Source organism: Amblyomma americanum, chromosome 8, assembly GCF_052857255.1.
Source record: "Amblyomma americanum isolate KBUSLIRL-KWMA chromosome 8, ASM5285725v1, whole genome shotgun sequence".
In the NCBI taxonomy this organism is placed as follows: domain Eukaryota; kingdom Metazoa; phylum Arthropoda; class Arachnida; order Ixodida; family Ixodidae; genus Amblyomma; species Amblyomma americanum.
The window spans coordinates 11,353,114-11,370,929 of record NC_135504.1 but is presented as its reverse complement, the minus strand read 5'-3'; the positions used below and the strand labels follow the sequence as shown (position 1 = coordinate 11,370,929).

The following is a 17,816-nucleotide window of genomic DNA, read 5'->3' as shown; positions in this document are numbered from 1 at the left end:
CAAGCAGGTCTCGCCTGCGCCATTTCTTTGTGTTGTGCGTGGCGGTTGGAGGTCGGCTACTGTACCGTTGTTTTTTTTGGGCTGTGCAGAAATGCTAGCTTTGTGACCGTACCAGCGAACGAAATGCCTAAGTACAAGACTTTAACGCTGCAGCAGAAGTTCTGCTTGATCCAAGAAGCAGGCAAGAACGCTTGTTCCGAGACAGAGTTGGCTAAAAAGCACGGCGTGCCTCTCGACGTCGTCCATAATACTGAGCAACAAGTCAAATATACTAGAGGCTTACGGCAAGACATATTCTTCGAAGCGGTCACGAGTGCGGGCTCCCATGTATCAAGATGTGGAATCTGCTCTACTACGCTCTGGCTGCAGAAAGCAAACACAGCCCACCTTCCCGTCAATGGAACGCTACTGCGGGAGAAGGCCAACGACCTAGCTCTACAACTTGGGCATGAAGAATTCAAATGCAGTAACGGATGGTTTTGCCGTTTTAAAGAACGCAATAATTTGACTTTTCTCACCGCATGTGGTGGGAGCGGCAGCACTAACGAGAGCGTTGTCGAGGATTGGAAAAAGCACACTTTGGCGCCGCTGCTTAGCGAGTACGGTGCAGACAACGTTTACAGCCTGGACAAGGCTGCACTTTTTTATAAGATGCTGCCAACAAAAACATTCGCAGTGAAGAACACTGCAATCAAGGGTAGAAAACAGGCCAAGGACAGGATTACTGTGCTGTTCGACGCGAACATGTGCGGTAAAAACAAGCTGCCGCTACTGGTTGTCGGTAAGACGGGGAAGCCTCGCTACTTCAAAAATGCAATTCGTCTACAGGCACAGTAAGAAAGCCTGGGTGACCGGTGCAATATTTGAGGAGTACGTGCGGCAACTTGACCGCAAGTTCGCGGCCACAGGCAGGAATGTCCTATTTGTCGTCGACAACTGCCCGGCACATGGCGACATCCCACATCTCCAGGCCATCAGGATGGTATTTTTACCTCCAAACATGACTTCGATCTCACAGCCGATGGACCAAGGCGTCATTCACCACACAAGGAAGATTTATCGGCACCACCTGCTCAAGTGCATTCTCCTTTGCTATGACAATGGCAAGGAGTACTCCGTCGACCTCCTCGGAGCCATATGTCTCATGGTGTACGCTTGGAAACAAGTGGAGCCCACACTGATCAGGAAGTGTTTCAAACATGCTGGTTTTTCCAGTGAAAGCACTGTTGATGCCGATGCAGACTACACATGTACGCTTGACTAAGAAGGAGCAGAGTATTGCGACCACATTAATGCACTCTGCACAGAGGAGGGTGAGTATCTGAACTTTGAGAGTGATGAGCAGACAGGCTACTCGGACTTGGAGAGTGAGATTACTGCTGTTGCGAACATGTGCGATGACAGCGACGACGACACCGACAAGCCTCCCCGAGCACCTGCTCTCGGTGAAGTTATCAGATCACTGAACGTTGTCCGCAGTTTTGTTGAGTGCCATGGTGGAAGTTCTGAAATGTTTCACCTAGTTGACCAACTCGAGAACATGACTTTCAGAGCTGCGAACTACCGGACGCGACAAACCAGCATTTCTGATTACTTTCAGTAATTCAAAATATGCCGAATAAAGGTAGCGCGTTCGTGCAAAAAATTTTTTTACCTGAGGCGTATTTCTTAGTGTGTTCGGTTAATTCGAAAACCCGCTTAATTCGAATATTTCTCGCGGTCCCAATGACTTCGAATTAACAAGGTTGTACTGTACTTCTTTTAAACAGCGCAAAAGACGCGGACGCAGAAGGGACACACAACAACTGTATGTTCTGCGCTGTGTGTGTCCCTTCTGCGCCCGTGTCTTTTGCGCTGTTTAAACCAAGTATGAAATAAAGTGTCTTTGTTAGCCTTGGAGGAGTTCTGTGTGACAAGGGCATTATGGCATGAATAAGAACTGAACAGAAGCAAAATGGAACAAGCTGGTGACGTGCGTCTCACCCACGGGTGGCACACAGGACGGCCTCCCTTGAAGCTGTTTCAGCAGCGGTCCCAGGGCCGTAGATGAAAGTGAGTCCTGCATGACATAAAGCCAGACAGCAAGAGGAATGAAGCAAAAATTAAACTGCGGTGGTCACAGAGCCTTGGACGAGAGAGGGCACAGGAGCCTGACTCTCAAATCTCTTATTAAAGGAACAGTGAGGAAGACTCCGCCCAATTTTCTTCTTACCAAAAATAGTTTGTTTGGATCTTCGCGGCTATGACGATTTTTGGCCGGCAAGTTGAACGAAACAATGCAGATAGGGACGTGACATGCCTGTGTAGTCGTGTCACGCCCGCCTTGCGCTGTTTCTTTCACTTAATGATGCTTGTCAGGCAGCAAAAGACCCATTTATTGCACAGAAAATTAAATTTAAAAGTGGAACGTGTTGCTGCTTTTAACTGCGACTGGACCGCTGCGCAGGTGTTGCTTTAAGCGGTGACTCCATGGTCACCTGCTAGGCGTATGCATTGCGTGCCCTGCGCCACCCCGCATCAGGCGTCGGAAAGGGGCACCCATCTACGTGTGTCTTGTGCTAACTCCCTTTCGTGCTCGCACCATTGTGCTTGCTACAAATTTCACGTGCTACAAATTCCGTGGAGCAGCTGTAGTCACCTCAACCTCAACCTGCGGAAGTCAAGGGAGCAACACATCCTCCAATTTTGATTTCAGCACACACACAAGTGCAGACACTTAGCAGACAGAGATCTGGGCACTGCACTCGCACCTGCGTGCGTCTGCTACTGTGCACATGCGCAGACCGGCTACACCATATGTGCAGGTGTGCAGGCACGTGGCGCATACACCTAGGTGTCCAGGAAGTTGGGGCTTTGGCTGTGCGCGCGCCGCAGTGCATTCCCTGAGGCGGTACCCTGAACCGAAACCACATGAAACAAGTGTTCCAAAAAGATATTCGCTTCAGACGAATACTTCTGAGATTTTGAACCCTAAACATTCAAATCAAAACAAATATCGTATACTTTACTACTAGACTGAATATCCGAAATTATTGCATATTCGCACACTCCTACATTTCAGCTGTGTTACAAGTGGTCCGCTGTAAGACTCAAAAGTAAACTTTATATGGCCTGAAAACTTGTGCATTTGGCTGTACCATGTACATCCACTGTCAAAGGTTTACGGAACACAATATCAGCAACAGAGCTTAATTTCAATGCCACCTTTACACGATGCCAGGAACAGATATAGATATGAAGCCCAATTATGTGTGTGCAAAGTACGCACTGAACCATTAAAATCAACCAACACGCCCTGGATGCACAGACATCAATTTTTCTTACCAAAATCATGTTTGATGAATTTTCAGGATATGTATACCTCCATAAATCTTTTTTTTTGTGTGTGTGATGTTATCTGGTCACTCGCAGCAATGGCAGCCGATCCTGCAATATCCTCCTGGGGCCCAAAGAGTAAACAATGTCATCAAATTGTTTCAAACTCTTGAAAAAATAATTTGGATTTCAAAACATGATTGAAATTTTTGTTGTGTTCTGAATTTCTGGCTATGGGCTGGGAATTGTCTAATATGAAGAAAAACATGAAAATTCCATAGTATAGAAGACAAAGAAGAAAATCTTTGCTCTGATGTGCACTGACTGCACTGATACGAATGCTAATAAGCCACCTTTTGGAATACCTTTAAATAGAGCCGCTCTTATATCTACTACGTAAGCAGTGCCCCTGTTACAGCGCAAAAAAACCAGAATCTGTCTGTCCGTCTTTAGTCTCAGAGAGTGAAGGCTCTGTTCTTCAGAAGCTCCAGCACTGATTCTACCTCCTCACCTCCCACCCATTCACAGCCACCACTGATCCACCTGCCCACCGTCACCCTCCAGAGGCGCCATCCTCCACACACCCAACTCTACCCTCCAGAAGTGCCTCCTACAACCAACCCCCTAAACTCCACACTCCACAAGGCCTCAACTCACTAGAAGAAGCCCACACAGCAGCGGAACAAAAAATTACACCGAAATCGATTTCAATGACACACCAGCCACCTATTCATCTGACCCCACCAGCTAGGGGGCTGCCCACCAGCCCACCTCCAAGCTCCAGAAGCACTACCAACCACCGAACACCGCCCACTTTTACCCTCGAGAAAAATTCTGCAGTGTGCTTGTGAAGCCGCAGTTTAGACTAAAAGCACTCATTAGAGTAAAAGTATCAATGTAATTACCAAGGGTAAATCCAACTGCTTTCACAGAGCCATCGCATCAGATGTCTGATCCTCTCATAAATTTGTTGTTGTAGACCACCATCATAAACCTTACACTGACTCTCACCCGTTTGAAAGCTACTGAAGAGGCAGGAAGCAACGCTACATTGACTATACTATCTAAATAGCAGCAAGGGTTGTAAAGGTAGTTGTGAAATAACTCTTCACGACACTACACTTCTTCCTATGGCTGATTCTATCGTCCAATTTAATGGACAAATTTTCCACGGCCAAACGTCTGGGGAGGCTTTGTTCTTGCCCTTGATTAGCCTTTACGCGTCTCTTTGTGACTGCGAAAATCGGAACCTTTCTCTTTTGCACACGCTTTTCACTGTGTAACCCGAACCACAAGCACTCACTCCGACCCTCAACAAAGAGGTTCGAAACGCAGTCCCACCTTGATGACGCTGTCGCTAGCCAGCACCTTGGTGTCGACCAGGTTTGGAAAGGCAGCCCTCACCATGCTCTTGAACTCGTTGTAATCCTGCCAAGGAAGGGAAATTCAATTGCCCCCATTAAAGTGGGCTGCCTCAGCACGGTGGAAAGCTGAGCAGAAATTTGGGGAGATTCATGCTGCAACACGTGAAATGTGCGAACACAAGAAGAGGGAGGGCTGAGGGAGAGCACAAACGCTTCCTTGCAACTTAATATTTATTTGTAGGGGTGTAGGGATATTAAGATTCTCGAATATGAATATGAAGAAAAAATAACTTCGAATATTGAGTACCGTATAAATGCGTGTAAGGGCAGCACTATATTTCTCCAGATTTGAGGGCAAATTTCCGGGGTGCGGCCCATACACGCGATATTAGAAAAAATTTTTTTTTTGAAGTAAAAACACACCAATTAGGAAATCAGTGGCATTTATTATATGTTCAATTGTCACTCGTGCAGTATTCCGACTCCGAGCTGGTGCACACTCATCCCACAAGAAGTCGCGCAGCACGTCCGCTGTCAACGCGCAGTCGTTCCGCGCTTCCATCACTTAGAAGAGCAGCTCTTCTTCCAGTTCAGAAAACTTGCAAGGCTTGCCTCAGAAAGCGCGCTTTTTGCAACTTGTGTTCCTCAATGCATCCTTTTGGTTGCACCGTTGTCGGACGCACTTCTCGGCCACGTTGAATTTCCTGCCTGGCGCACGCTTGCCGTGTTCGACAGCAAACTCCCAGCCGTGTAGCTATTAAGGTGCTTGCCCATCGTACTAAAACTGCAACACACGGTGGCCTCGGGCGACATCCGTGGGCAGCACCTGGAAGCTCCTGTGCGAATGCGTCGCCTCTGCGATCAAATGCACCGTTGCTCCCAGCCGCAACTGATTGCGGAGGCTGTTCCCGCGTGGGGCGTGGAAAGTTTGGGTGCGGCCCTTACACATATATTATTTTCTTTTTAATATTTCCTTTGGGAAAACGGTGCGGCCCATACAGGGATGGGGCCCTTACAGGCTTATTTCAGAAAATGTTGCTGCCCTTAATTTTTCTCAAAACGCATTTACTCTTTACAACTGAAATAAACTCAACTGGAATGACTCAGCACCATATAAAAAGACATGGTGTGCACAGAAATGTATACTACTTATACACCTCAATTAGACAGCATAACAGTATCCAACCTGTAATGTGGTCACCCAAAAAGAAATCTATAAAATGACAAGACTGGCAACAAAAAGTAAAATGATGGCTAGTAAAACCTCATAAATTCGAAAATGAAGGGACAGAAAGAAATGCCCGTGTTATCCAAAGGTCAGTTTATAAAACACTCCGTGGCCCCTGGACATAAAAAAAAAAAACTGCCGAAAATGCGAAAATCCAGCAAAGCCTTATGAGGCGGCTCCATTGCGCAAGCACCTATAAGCCCGTGACAAGCATCCAGCTTTAAAGTGCTGGAAGAACAACGCGAATGTAAGCGAGGGGAGAACACTTACTGGCGTCAGAACAGCGAGACTGCTTCCAGAAAGAAAAGCAAATAACCGCAGCATGCCAGTCGGTGCCTGAAAGCAGCATGCAGCTGGGACTGGACTACCGGTGAATGCGCGGGCTGACAGCTGCCATCCCCACGGGAAGTGGCGAAGTTCAGAAACCGAAACTACCAGGCTATTTTTTGGCCTAGCGACAGGGGCCCTCTGATCGTTGTCTTGCCGACCGTTGCCCCTATCTAAGATGTGCCCAGGTGACAATTCACCATGCAGTAGATCCAAAAGAAAAATATTCGACAGAAGTCTGGCTGGTTGGGGAACAAATGCACTATGCAATAGGTGGGATTTTTACACAATCACTTGCCCTGCTTTAACATCTCAACTCGCCTTTTTACGAGCCTCATGCAAAGTTGCTTTCCCGCACATCATAAATGACCAAAACAAGATGGCAGACCTCATGCTGGGAGAGTTATGAGGCTACAGAATGAATGCCATGGGTGCGGATATCAAGTATGCAACATATTACGGAAAGGTAAATAAAAAGTGCGTTTTCGCATTTCGACTCTGCAAAGCAATTTGTCAACCATCTTGTTCGCAGCATGCGTGATAAGTGCCGAGACGCTCTACAGTCTGTAATGCAAGCACATAATACGAAAGCACTGGTGTTATCAACGAGGTGCAAAGGCGCACCATGGCATCAACAAGCAGTGGCTCCGATCCCTGCCCCTCGGTGTTGGTCAATTTCGTGGCCCGAACACTCAGAAATTCCCTTCTACTGCGCACTCCATAACGATAGCTGTCAGATTATCGTGTAATCATCACATGCGGATACAATCCACTAGCGTGATATGTTTCTTTTTTCCGACACTGTTTGAAAAAATAGCACCCAAACAGCAATACGGCAATGGATGAAAGCATCAGTGATGCAACGCAGTCACAGACTCGCCCCGAGAAACAAAATGGCAGCGCTTCCTTCCGTTCTATACTCCGTTTCATACATAGCTGTCTACACAGCCAAAGGTACGGAAGTAGTCCGTCAAAAAAAAACTAACAAAATGTGTCACTCCGCCTCGCGTCGTGGCTGAGTGGTACGAAGCGTGGGCATGTTTGTTCATTTTGTGAGGGGGCCGAGGTTCGATCCTCAGCGTAGGTTTGTTCTTTTTTTTATCTTTTTTCGGCGAATCTCTAGATAGAAAGTCTAAATGCGAGCCATATATAAGTGGCCTTTTTTGTTATCAAAATGAAATGACTTCTTTAATAAGAAGCGTGCTGTTAACTTTTTCCGCAGGGAAACGAAAGTGAAGTGAGAGTTGGCAACGGACGTGCTGAGAGGCGCTGTTTTTCGGTGTTCACGGATTTTTTCGCATGCTGCACACAATGAATCATTAATTGTGGGGTGATAGAATTCAGTGTGGCTTCAATTATTTTACTCCGCCAGAAAGACCTTCTTTCTTAAACCTCACAACTGTCCGAGGGCTCACTCCGGTCATCTCGCCCACAATTGCGAGAACGTCACGCACAGTCTTCTCGGGGTGGAGCTTCCTTATGCTTGCGTAGACATTAACTATCACCGCCTTGCAGTCTTTAGAAAACTTTGGAGACTTCACCTTGGAAAAGAGGCGAACAGGAGATGTTTTCGAAGTCGAAGCGGGGGAAGAAAACAAGCGAGCAGGTGACAGCGACGCCATTTTCACAAACAGACCTGCCGGCTCAGCTGCGAAAACCTGATACAGCCGGCGCCTGAGAAAACGAAAAATCTGCGTCACTCGGTTCTGGAAAACATAAAAGAAAAATCAATCTATTTGCAAAATAAAACACTTCCATCGGTCTACTATAATATCAACTACTGTTCACTTTGCTTGTCAATTCATTTCTATTTTTATTTTTGACGCACTATATTATGATGCGGACGAGGATCGCAAACAGGCACCGTAGCCTTGGCTGCGTAGACAGCTAAGTATGAAACGGAGTACAGTCGAACCCGGATATATCGAACCCGCATATTTCGAATTATTGGCTATATCGAACACACAGATTACCCCCTTGAAAATACTATGTAAAAGTATAGGACAATTGCGTAGTATATCGAATTCCATTTTCGTTGGACATTCGATATATCGAACGGCGCGCTGCGCCGCGCCCCTGGAAGGTGCGCTTTTCCCAAAGACATTCGTGTCCGGTCCTGAGAGGTAAACTTTTCCGCAGAGTCAGTCAGCAGGCTCCTCCTCTGCGCATGCGCGGCCGTCGCCTAGCGACGGAGACGGAGAGCCTTTCCCCCGTTCTTGCGCCCCACCGGCGCGAGCTCTCTCGCTCCTCCTCTACCGCCGGCGTGTGCATTGGGCAAGGGCATTGGAGCTCATCGAAGAGAGCGCGCGGCATGGAGACGCGGCAACGTTTCCAAGCCACGCTTCCTGGGAAAAGGGAGAGAGAGAGAGAGTGAAGGGTCGGCACGGTCGCTCGTGGGCCAGGGGAGACGAGAGAGCCAGAGAGGGCTCAAAAAACGAACATAGCGCCTTCGACGGCCGATCTTTTTCCCCGCTCTCTTCTTTCTTTTCCCTTTGTCGTTCCTTCGCAGCCCCGTTGACTGTCGCTCGAACAGGCTTCGCTCGGACTGCTCCATCTGCACATCGTGCGTGTTGTTGTGCGTACCTCTGTTTCAACGTGCCGTGTGTGATTGCAGTCATCTGGTGAGCTATGGCATCTGCGGACATAAAAAAGAGGAAGAATCTGGACTTTGCAAGAAAGCTTGAAGTAATCCGGCGTGTCGAGAATGGAGAAAAGAAGTCCTCCGTGGCAGACGCATTCGGCATTCCGCGGAGTACTTTAAGTACGTTGTTAAAGAACAAGCAGGACATCAAGCTTAAAGCAGGTGAGAAAAGTCGCTCGGGAGCGTGTCGTGTGCGCCCTGCTGCTTTTGACAAAGTGGAGAAGGCACTCTACACGTGGTTTCTTGAAATCCGAGCGAAAAATATTCCCGTGGATGGCCCGACCTTAATCGAAAAGGCCAAATGGTTTGCTACGGCTCTTGGCGAAGAGAACTTTTGCGGTGGCACTGGATGGCTGCAACGGTTTAAAAACCGCCACGGCATTGTAGGAAAGGCCATTTCAGGCGAAAGTGGGGCTGTCAGCAGCCAGGAGATGCAGCAGTGGCTTTCTGAGGAGTGGCCGAAGATCACTGAGAAGTTTTCGCCTGCAGAAATCTTTAATGCAGACGAAACTGGTCTCTTTTGGCAAATGTTGCCGAATAAGACACTCGCTCTTCGTGGAACCACATGCCACGGTGGTAAAATGAGCAAAGTGCGTGTGTCGGTGCTGCTTGCAGCCAACATGGACGGCTCGTGCAAGCTACGGCCGTTCGTGATCGGGAAGAGCAAGTCACCGCGCTGCTTCAAGAACTGTAAACAGCTTCCCGTCCGCTACGGTTGTAATAGGAAGGCCTGGATGACACGTCAACTTTTTGTTGAATGGCTGCAGGCTTGGGACGCTGAGTTGGGCAAGTTGGGCCGCCGAGTTTGCCTTCTGGTAGACAACTGTTCGGCCCATCAAACAACTTGCAAGCTGCAGCACATCGAATTGAAGTTTCTCCCGCCGAACACCACAGCGAGACTGCAGCCCCTCGACCAGGGTATCATAAAGGCATTCAAGGTAGGCTATCGGAAGCGACTTATTCAACGGCTCCTCATAAACCTCCGCATGGGAACCGATCTCAAGATTGACCTGCTTGGCGCGATCCAGATGATTACCGGCGCTTGGGGCGACGTGAAGCAGGCCACAGTAGCCAACTGTTTTGGCAAGGCAGGCCTTGAAGTGGCTAGAGATGAATGTCCGGAAGCTTTAGATGACGATGAGTGCTTGGAGGACGCGTTCCGCGACTTGTCCAATTTTTCCGGCACCGTCCCGCCCGAAGTTACTGTTGATGACTTCATTAACGCTGACAGCGAAGTTCAAGCGGTAGCCGACCTCGCTGATGAGGACATTGTGGCCGGAATAGCTGGCGTTCAAGACAGTGATTCCAGCGACAACGAGGGCAACTGTGTTTTTGAAGAAACGCGCCCGTGCACAGCCACTGAACTGGCGTCAGCGTTCAGCCTGATTCGGCGCTGTTGCGGCGAAATGGAAGGCACTGGGCTCTCGCACCTAGACAGTCTCGAGAAGATTGAAACTAGTGTTTTAAACTTCATTTCCCAGAGGAAAAAGCAGCCCAAAATTAGTGATTTTTTTCCGTGAAATAAAGCGCTTTCATATTGTGTGCACATGCTATGTGATTCGCGGCTGTTCCAATTGGTAAGCCACAATTTTTTATGATCGCGAGTGCTTTTTTGGCCTATATCTGTATATCGAATTTTCGCTATATCGAACTATTTTCCGATCCCCGTCGAATTCGATATATCCGGGTTCGACTGTATAGACCAGAAGTCGAAAAGCTATATGAGGAGGAAGAGCCTTGGGGGAGGGCAGGTTGGCGCTACTTAACCTGGTCGGCAGAAAACCTCATAGAGGGGCTTTAATCTAGGCACCACATTTAATTAGTTTTTTTAATCTAAGTGCTTTTGCTTCCTTGACAAGTGTAACCTACATTCACTTATCCTGCCTTTTTTCCCCTTGTCTGTTTTCATACTGTGAACTGCTAAATCCACGTTTCCTGACAAACACTGACCAAACCAAATATAATGTGTCCACTTCTGAGCATTCCCATGCCCACCCATAGTGGATGAATGACTGTAGCACCTTCTTCCCTCTAGGAAATTTTGAGCAACTCCGTAGTTCATGAAAAAGTTCGCTCTAAGAAGGTTCTCAGGTGTAAACACGAGTGCTCATTCCAAGCAGTACTCACTTTTGGCAGGTCGGCAACAAACTGTGCAAGCAGGTGCATGATGTCCAGAAGCATGTTGTGGCCAATGACTAGCTTGCCGCTCGACGCCAACACCTCCATAACCTTGCTGAAGCCGCATGCCAACTCCAGGTCCTCCTACAACAGGGCACATCCGTATGCTCAACTCACAATGCCATGCAGACACCACAGTAAGCACATCATCATCATCACTGCAGTTGGCAGTGAAGTCCACTACTATGCATGGATCACTCTATTACGCTGAATGCAGAACAGCATCACTTTGTGCAGTAGGGCACCTCTTTCACACCTTTTGTAGGGCTTGTTTAACCAGAGCTAATGGTACACCGAATCAACTGGGACTCACAACTCCATCGGGACTTGACTACCGCCGCGTTAAGTTGCTTCCGGCTTGCTGCGCCTGCGCCGACGCCATGCACGCTTCCAACAGAACAATTTTTGTTGCGGCTGTTATTGGAGTTCCATCAATGCTGCAATGCGAGCGCAAATCACTGTAGGTGCAAGAACGAAACTATGCAGTGGTAAAAAGCATTGGCAGAGACAGAAGGAGAAAAAAAATTGCTATTATGAGCAAAGGTTGGAAGGCAGTCCCTGAGAGGTTGGAGCTCTTAGTCCGGGGCCCCATTTGCCGCAGCTACCCGGGCGGTCCCCCCACTGGAGGATCGGGGCATTCCCATAATGGTAGAGGGTTGGACGTGTTCCACAAAGAGGGCAATTTTCAGAGTAGCGTATGGGATAAAATGTGTGCCTATGTGCAAGATGGGGAGGCTGCTTCCTCTTGATGGAGATTTTTGTGAGGTGGTGAGGACGTTCTGCGGGAAAGTCGGTAATGTTGGAGTATGTGCAAATATGTAGGTGAAGGGGGTGGGCTCTGCCTCCTCTGGGTTGGGATGGCCTTCATTGCAGAGCCGGAGCACAAGTTCTCGGGCTGAAACATGAACGTGCTAATAGCCGGGGAGAGACGCATGCCCAGGTGTCCAGATGAGGCAAGTTTTCGGTATGTGATGGGTGCGATGTAGGATCCTATGCACGATTGGGGAAATGCATGCTTGTGAGCAGTTGCAGTGGGCGGTTTGCAAGTCAGTGATGATAATTACCGACTGATCTGGTGGCCCTGTTCACACTGCCAGGGGTATGGTACATTCAGCGCACATTCTTCCACTTCTGTGCTATCTCCCTGGCTGTGGTGACTAGGTCACCCTTCCAGACAGCCATCGCCACTGTCAACATCACTGCCATAGGGTATGTTGCAGTATTCGTGAGATAGGGTGCAGGGCTTTTCCCCTCGCCTTGTGACTTCCCTCGTGGAATTCCATATGCATGCTTCTTGGTATTGGTGCAATGGAGATGTTGAGTTTCAATTCCGAGGCGATACATTTAATCCAAAGCATCTGGTATTGGAGGTCAGGTACCAGAGTTGCTGCAGTACATGTATGCCTACAGGAGTATATGTTTGAGTTTTCAAGCTGGTTTACAGTACGGACGTAGTGGTGACGGCAGTCGAAGCAGCGATGAATACGGACGAATGGATCTTCTAAAAGAACTGTTTATTGGGCTGACTTGCACCCAAAATGGACTGAATCACTCGGCGGCGGCGAAGTGACAAGCGTGCTCGGCGGTCGTCGAACAGAATGCCCGCCGCTGTCGGCCGTGCTCAATTTAAAGCTGATAGCGAACATTCGAGATAAAGGGCGCAAAGTTACTAGAACATTCCGGAACAACGTAGAATCAGCTTTGCCTGGCTGCGATCAATCGAGATAAATCTAGTCGCGTCTTGCGTCGCAGACAAAGTGATAAGGTGGTGTGGCGGCAGATTTGAAAAACGAATAAACACTGCAAATATTCGCGGCATTACTCCCCTCTCAAAGAAGCATCGACCCGATGCATTAAAACAAATAATGCGACTAGTAAGGGAAAAAAAACGGATCTTGCGAAAATAGAGCATGGAAATGCAGCGGCCTTTAGCGCGCATAATACGGCTTCAGACGGACTACATGGACAACTTCTGGTCGTACGCGGCGTCGCTGGGATGCAGTCATTGCGTCAGGGATGACTTCATAATCCAGTTCACCCAGCCGACGAAGAACCTTGTACGGGCCGAAATAGCGGCGCAAAAGCTTTTCACTCAATCCACGGCGGCGAATGGGCGTCCACACCCAGACTTGGTCTCCTGGCTTGTATTCCGCGTTGCGTCTTCGTAGGTTGTAGCGTCTGGCGTCGGACCGCTGCTGACCTTTGATCCGTAATCGGGCAAGCCTTCGAGCTTCTTCTGCGCGTTGAAGGTAGGCGGCAACGTCGACGTTCTCTTCTTCTGTAACGTTGGGCAGCATGGCGTCTAGCGTGGTCGTGGCATCCCTGCCATGGACGAGCCTAAAAGGCGTCATCTGGGTGGTCTCCTGCACTGCGGTGTTGTAGGCGAAGACGACGTAAGGCAGGATGACATCCCAGGTTTTATGTTCGGCATCGACATACATAGCGAGCATATCGGCGATGGTTTTGTTCAGGCGCTCGGTCAGTCCGTTGGTCTGCGGATGGTATGCAGTTGTCCTCCGGTGGCTGGTTTGGCTGTAGCGCAGGATGGCTTGCGTGAGTTCCGCCGTAAATGCTGTTCCTCTGTCCGTGATGAGCACATCGGGGGCGCCGTGTCGAAGAAGAATGCACTCCACGAAAAATTTGGCCACTTCTGCTGCTGTTCCGTTCGGTAGGGCTTTCGCCTCGGCGTAGCGGGTCAGGTAGTCGGTCGCTATGATGATCCACTTATTTCCAGATGTTGACGTTGGAAAAGGGCCAAGCAAGTCCATGCCAATCTGCTGAAAGGGTCTTGAGGGAGGTTCAATGGGGTTCAGAAATCCTGCTGGTCGTGTGGGAGGAGTCTTTCGTCGCTGACAATCTCGGCATGTTTTCACATAGTGTGCGACATCGGCAGACAGTCGGGGCCAGTAATACTTGTCTTGAATGCGGCGGAGGGTGCGAGTAAACCCGAGATGTCCAGCTGTCGGCTCGTCGTGTGAAGCCTGTAGAACTTCTTCGCGGAGACAAGTAGGTACAACAAGGAGGTAGGCTGTTTTGTTCGCTGTAAAGTTCTTCTTCACAAGGACCTCATTCTGCACACAGAAAGAAGACAGTCCTCGCTTGAATGAAGCGGGGGGTGAAGAAACCTTGCCTTCCAGGTACTCGATGAGGCCTTTTAGGTTGGGGTCCGAGCGTTGCTGCTGAGCAAAAGAGCTTGCGCTGATGGGTCCCAGGAAGGCGTCCTCATCGTCGTCCAGCGGCGGTGCATCTACAGGGGCTCGTGAGAGGCAATCGGCGTCAGTGTGCTTGCGTCCGGACTTGTAAACGACGGTGACGTCAAACTCCTGGAGACGCAGACTCCATCGAGCGAGTCGGCCAGAGGGATCCTTCAAATTGGCAAGCCAGCAGAGCGCGTGGTGGTCGCTGACCACCTTGAACGGCCGTCCGTAGAGGTAGGGGCGGAATTTTGACGTAGCCCAGATGATGGCAAGGCACTCCTTCTCAGTGGTCGAATAGTTAGCCTCGGCCTTGGAAAGGGAACGGCTAGCGTATGCGATGACCTTCTCCAGCCCGTCACTTTTTTGAACGAGAACGGCGCCTAGTCCCACGCTGCTTGCGTCGGTATGCACTTCAGTATCGGCGTTTTCATCAAAATGCGCAAGGATCGGTGGGGACTGTAAACGACGCTGAAGTTCCTTGAAGGCTTCTGCTTGCGGCGCTTCCCATTTAAACGGCACGTCTGCCTTCGTCAGTTGGGTCAGGGGCTCGGCGATGCGCGAAAAGTTTTTCACAAATCGTCGGTAATATGCGCATAGTCCGAGAAATCTGTGCACTGCTTTCTTATCGGCCGGCGGTTGAAACTGTTCAATAGCGGCTGTTTTCTGCGGGTCTGGGCGTACTCCTTCCTTGCTAACGATGTGGCCTAGAAACAGCAGCTCTTCGTAGGCAAAGTGGCATTTCTCTGCTTTCAAGGTTAGGCCAGACGACTTGATTGCGTCTAGTACTGTTCGAAGTCTTTTGAGGTGCTCTTCAAAGTTCGAGGCGAAGACAACGACGTCATCTAAATATACCAGACAAATCTGCCACTTCAGGCCTGCCAGCACTGTATCCATTACTCGCTGAAACGTCGCTGGTGCGGAACAGAGACCAAATGGCATCACCTTGAACTCAAACAGCCCATCCGGAGTTATGAATGCTGTCTTCTCGCGATCTCTTTCGTCGACCTCAATTTGCCAGTAGCCGCTCTTGAGGTCCATCGATGAGAAATATTTGGCGTTGCAGAGGCGGTCCAGTGTGTCGTCGATGCGGGGGAGGGGGTAGACGTCCTTCTTTGTTATGTTGTTCAAGCGGCGGTAATCCACGCAGAATCGAAGTGCGCCGTCTTTCTTTCTCACTAGAACAACCGGTGCCGCCCATGGGCTATTTGAAGGCTGGATGACGTCGTCGCGAAGCATTTGTTCGACTTGGTCCCGGATGGCTTGTCGTTCTCGCGGAGACACACGGTAGGGGCTTTGACGGAGAGGTCGGACGTGTTGATCCGTTATAATGCGATGCTTGGCAATTGGCGTCTGTCGCACCTTCGGCGATGTCGAAAAGCACTCACTGTAGTTTTGAAGCAGATTGCGGATCTGGTCTTGTCTGTTCCGGTGCAGGGCTGGGTTGATGTCGAAAGTGGGCGAGTTCTCTTGGTCAGGCGGATCTTCTGCGGAGGGGTCGGAGAGGGCGAAGGAATCTCGTACGTCAGATATTTCGTCGCAGAAAGCAATCGTCGTTCCTCTGTTAATATGCCTGTATTCTTCGCTGAAGTTAGTCAGCAGTACTTCGGCCTGGCCATTGCGGAAATGTGCGATGCCTCTTGCGATGCTGATTCCTCGGTCTAGTAGCAACTGCATGTTCCCCTCGATGATGGCTTCAGTGTTTATGGCTTTCGTGGCGCCTACGGTCACGATAACGCTTGAACGGGGTGGGACGCTCACTTCTTCTTCCAGGACACTTAGGGCAACGTGATTTTCCAGAGTTTTCATCGAAGCGATGGCTTCGTCCGTCGAAAGCGTGATCAGCTTGGATCGCAGGTCGATGATCGCCTGATGCTCATTAAGGAAATCCATACCCAAGATCACTTCGCGGGAGCATTGCGGTAGCACAACAAAGGTCGCAGGATAGGTATGTCCTTTGACAGTCACTCGCGCTGTGCATTGTCCTGATGGCGTAATGAGGTGGCCCCCAGCGGTGCGAATTTGTGGGCCGTCCCAAGCCGTTGTGACTTTTCTGAGCTGCGCAGCGAATGTTCCATTCATCACCGAGTAATCGGCTCCTGTGTCGACTAGAGCGGTAACTTTCCGGCCGTCGATAGTCACTTCTAGGTCGGAGGTCCTGGCTCTTGCATTGCATGTCGCTCTCGGCGTCGGGTCACGGCTTCGTCGCGTATGCGAGTCACGGGTTGGGCGTGTGGTTGAAGCTCCTCTGGGTGGCGGCGTCGATTTCAAGGTAGCTTGCGTCGTGGTCGAGGTTCTCATTGTGTGCGGCGTCGGTGCAGCGAGTGTCGGTTCTTCATGTGGCGTCGCGGGTGCAGCGTCTTCATGGGGCGTGGTCGGTGGAGGATCTTCGGCGTTTAGCTCGTGAGCAACCTCACCTCCAGAGGTTGCTGCCTTTAGTTTCCCCTACGGGGGCTGGGCGACCTTCCTCGTACCGCGGCTGCGTAGCTGCGGCGTGGCGACGCAAAGCGCGAGGTTGACGGCGATGGTGAGCGCGAAAAGCGGTTCGGCGTGTACTCTTCTCGACGCAGGTACTCGTCGATTTCGTGCGGACGTTGTCCGAAGCGTGGTCGTGGGGCGTTAACGGCAAATCCGCGAAGACCGATACGTCGGTACGGGCAGTGACGAAGAATATGGCCGGCCTCACCGCAATGGAAGCACAACGGCCGGTTGTCGGAAGTCCTCCAGGCGTCGCATTTCCTGGGGCTTGAGGGTCGGTCATAGGCTGGGCGGGCGGGGGCTGGGAGGCGGCGTTGTGGACCAAGTGGCTCATTTCGGGGAGGACGTGGGGGTTGTCGTTGGGGCTGAGCAGTCCTTACTGCAGCGGCGTAGGTCATGGCCTGGGGTTCTGTGGCCATCGGGGTGCCAAGTGCCTGTTGCACTTCTTCCCGTACCACGTCCATCAGAGTCGATGCTTGTGGCTGTGGGGAGGATGGCAGTAATCGGCGTAGCTCCTCTCGGACGATTTCGCGGATAACGTCCCGCAAGCTGTCGCTGGTGGTGGCCGGCGTGTCCAAACGGATTGCATAGGCAGAGGAAGGGCGGTTGTACTGCCGAGCTCGGACGTCGAGGGTCTTCTCAATCGTGCAGGCTTCCTGCATGAATTCCTCGACCGTTTTTGGCGGCTGACGGACGAGGCTGCCAAAGAGTTGTTCTTTTACGCCGCGCATTAAGAACTGAACTTTCTTTTCCTCGGTCATCCCGGGATCGGCGCGGCGAAATAGGCGCTTCATCTCCTCGACGTAGCTGCGGACGGGCTCATTCGGAAGCTGGATCCTGGACTCGAGGAGTCGTTCGGCTCTTTCTTTCCTCACGACACTGGTAAATACCTTCAATAGATCTCTCTTGAATAGCTCCCATGTCGTAAGGGACGACTCGTAGTTTTCGTACCACGTGCGTGCGGAGCCATCCAATGAGAAAAAAACGTGTCCAATCTTTGCCGCATCATCCCACTTGTTGAATGACGCCACGCGCTCAAATTGATCCAACCATTCTTCAGGGTCTTCGCCTAGGGATCCATTGAAAGTTGG

At 50.2% G+C, this 17,816-nt stretch overlaps 1 protein-coding gene across 2 annotated transcripts in view; it reads right to left on the bottom strand.

The window, feature by feature from the left end:
• LOC144100913 (poly(A)-specific ribonuclease PARN-like) overlaps nucleotides 1-17,816 on the bottom strand; it is a 54,910-nt gene that overhangs the window by 24,616 nt on the left and 12,478 nt on the right. For both annotated transcript variants that reach the window (XR_013307891.1, XM_077633827.1), the window contains exons 9-11: nucleotides 11,003-11,137; nucleotides 4,657-4,743; nucleotides 1,984-2,059 (exon numbers count right to left, since the gene is read on the bottom strand). Coding sequence is in view for 1 of the 2 variants with exons in the window: in XM_077633827.1 (XP_077489953.1) it covers nucleotides 1,984-2,059; nucleotides 4,657-4,743; nucleotides 11,003-11,137 (298 nt within the window). In the remaining variant the exon portion in view is untranslated. The remainder of the gene's footprint in view (nucleotides 1-1,983; nucleotides 2,060-4,656; nucleotides 4,744-11,002; nucleotides 11,138-17,816) is intronic.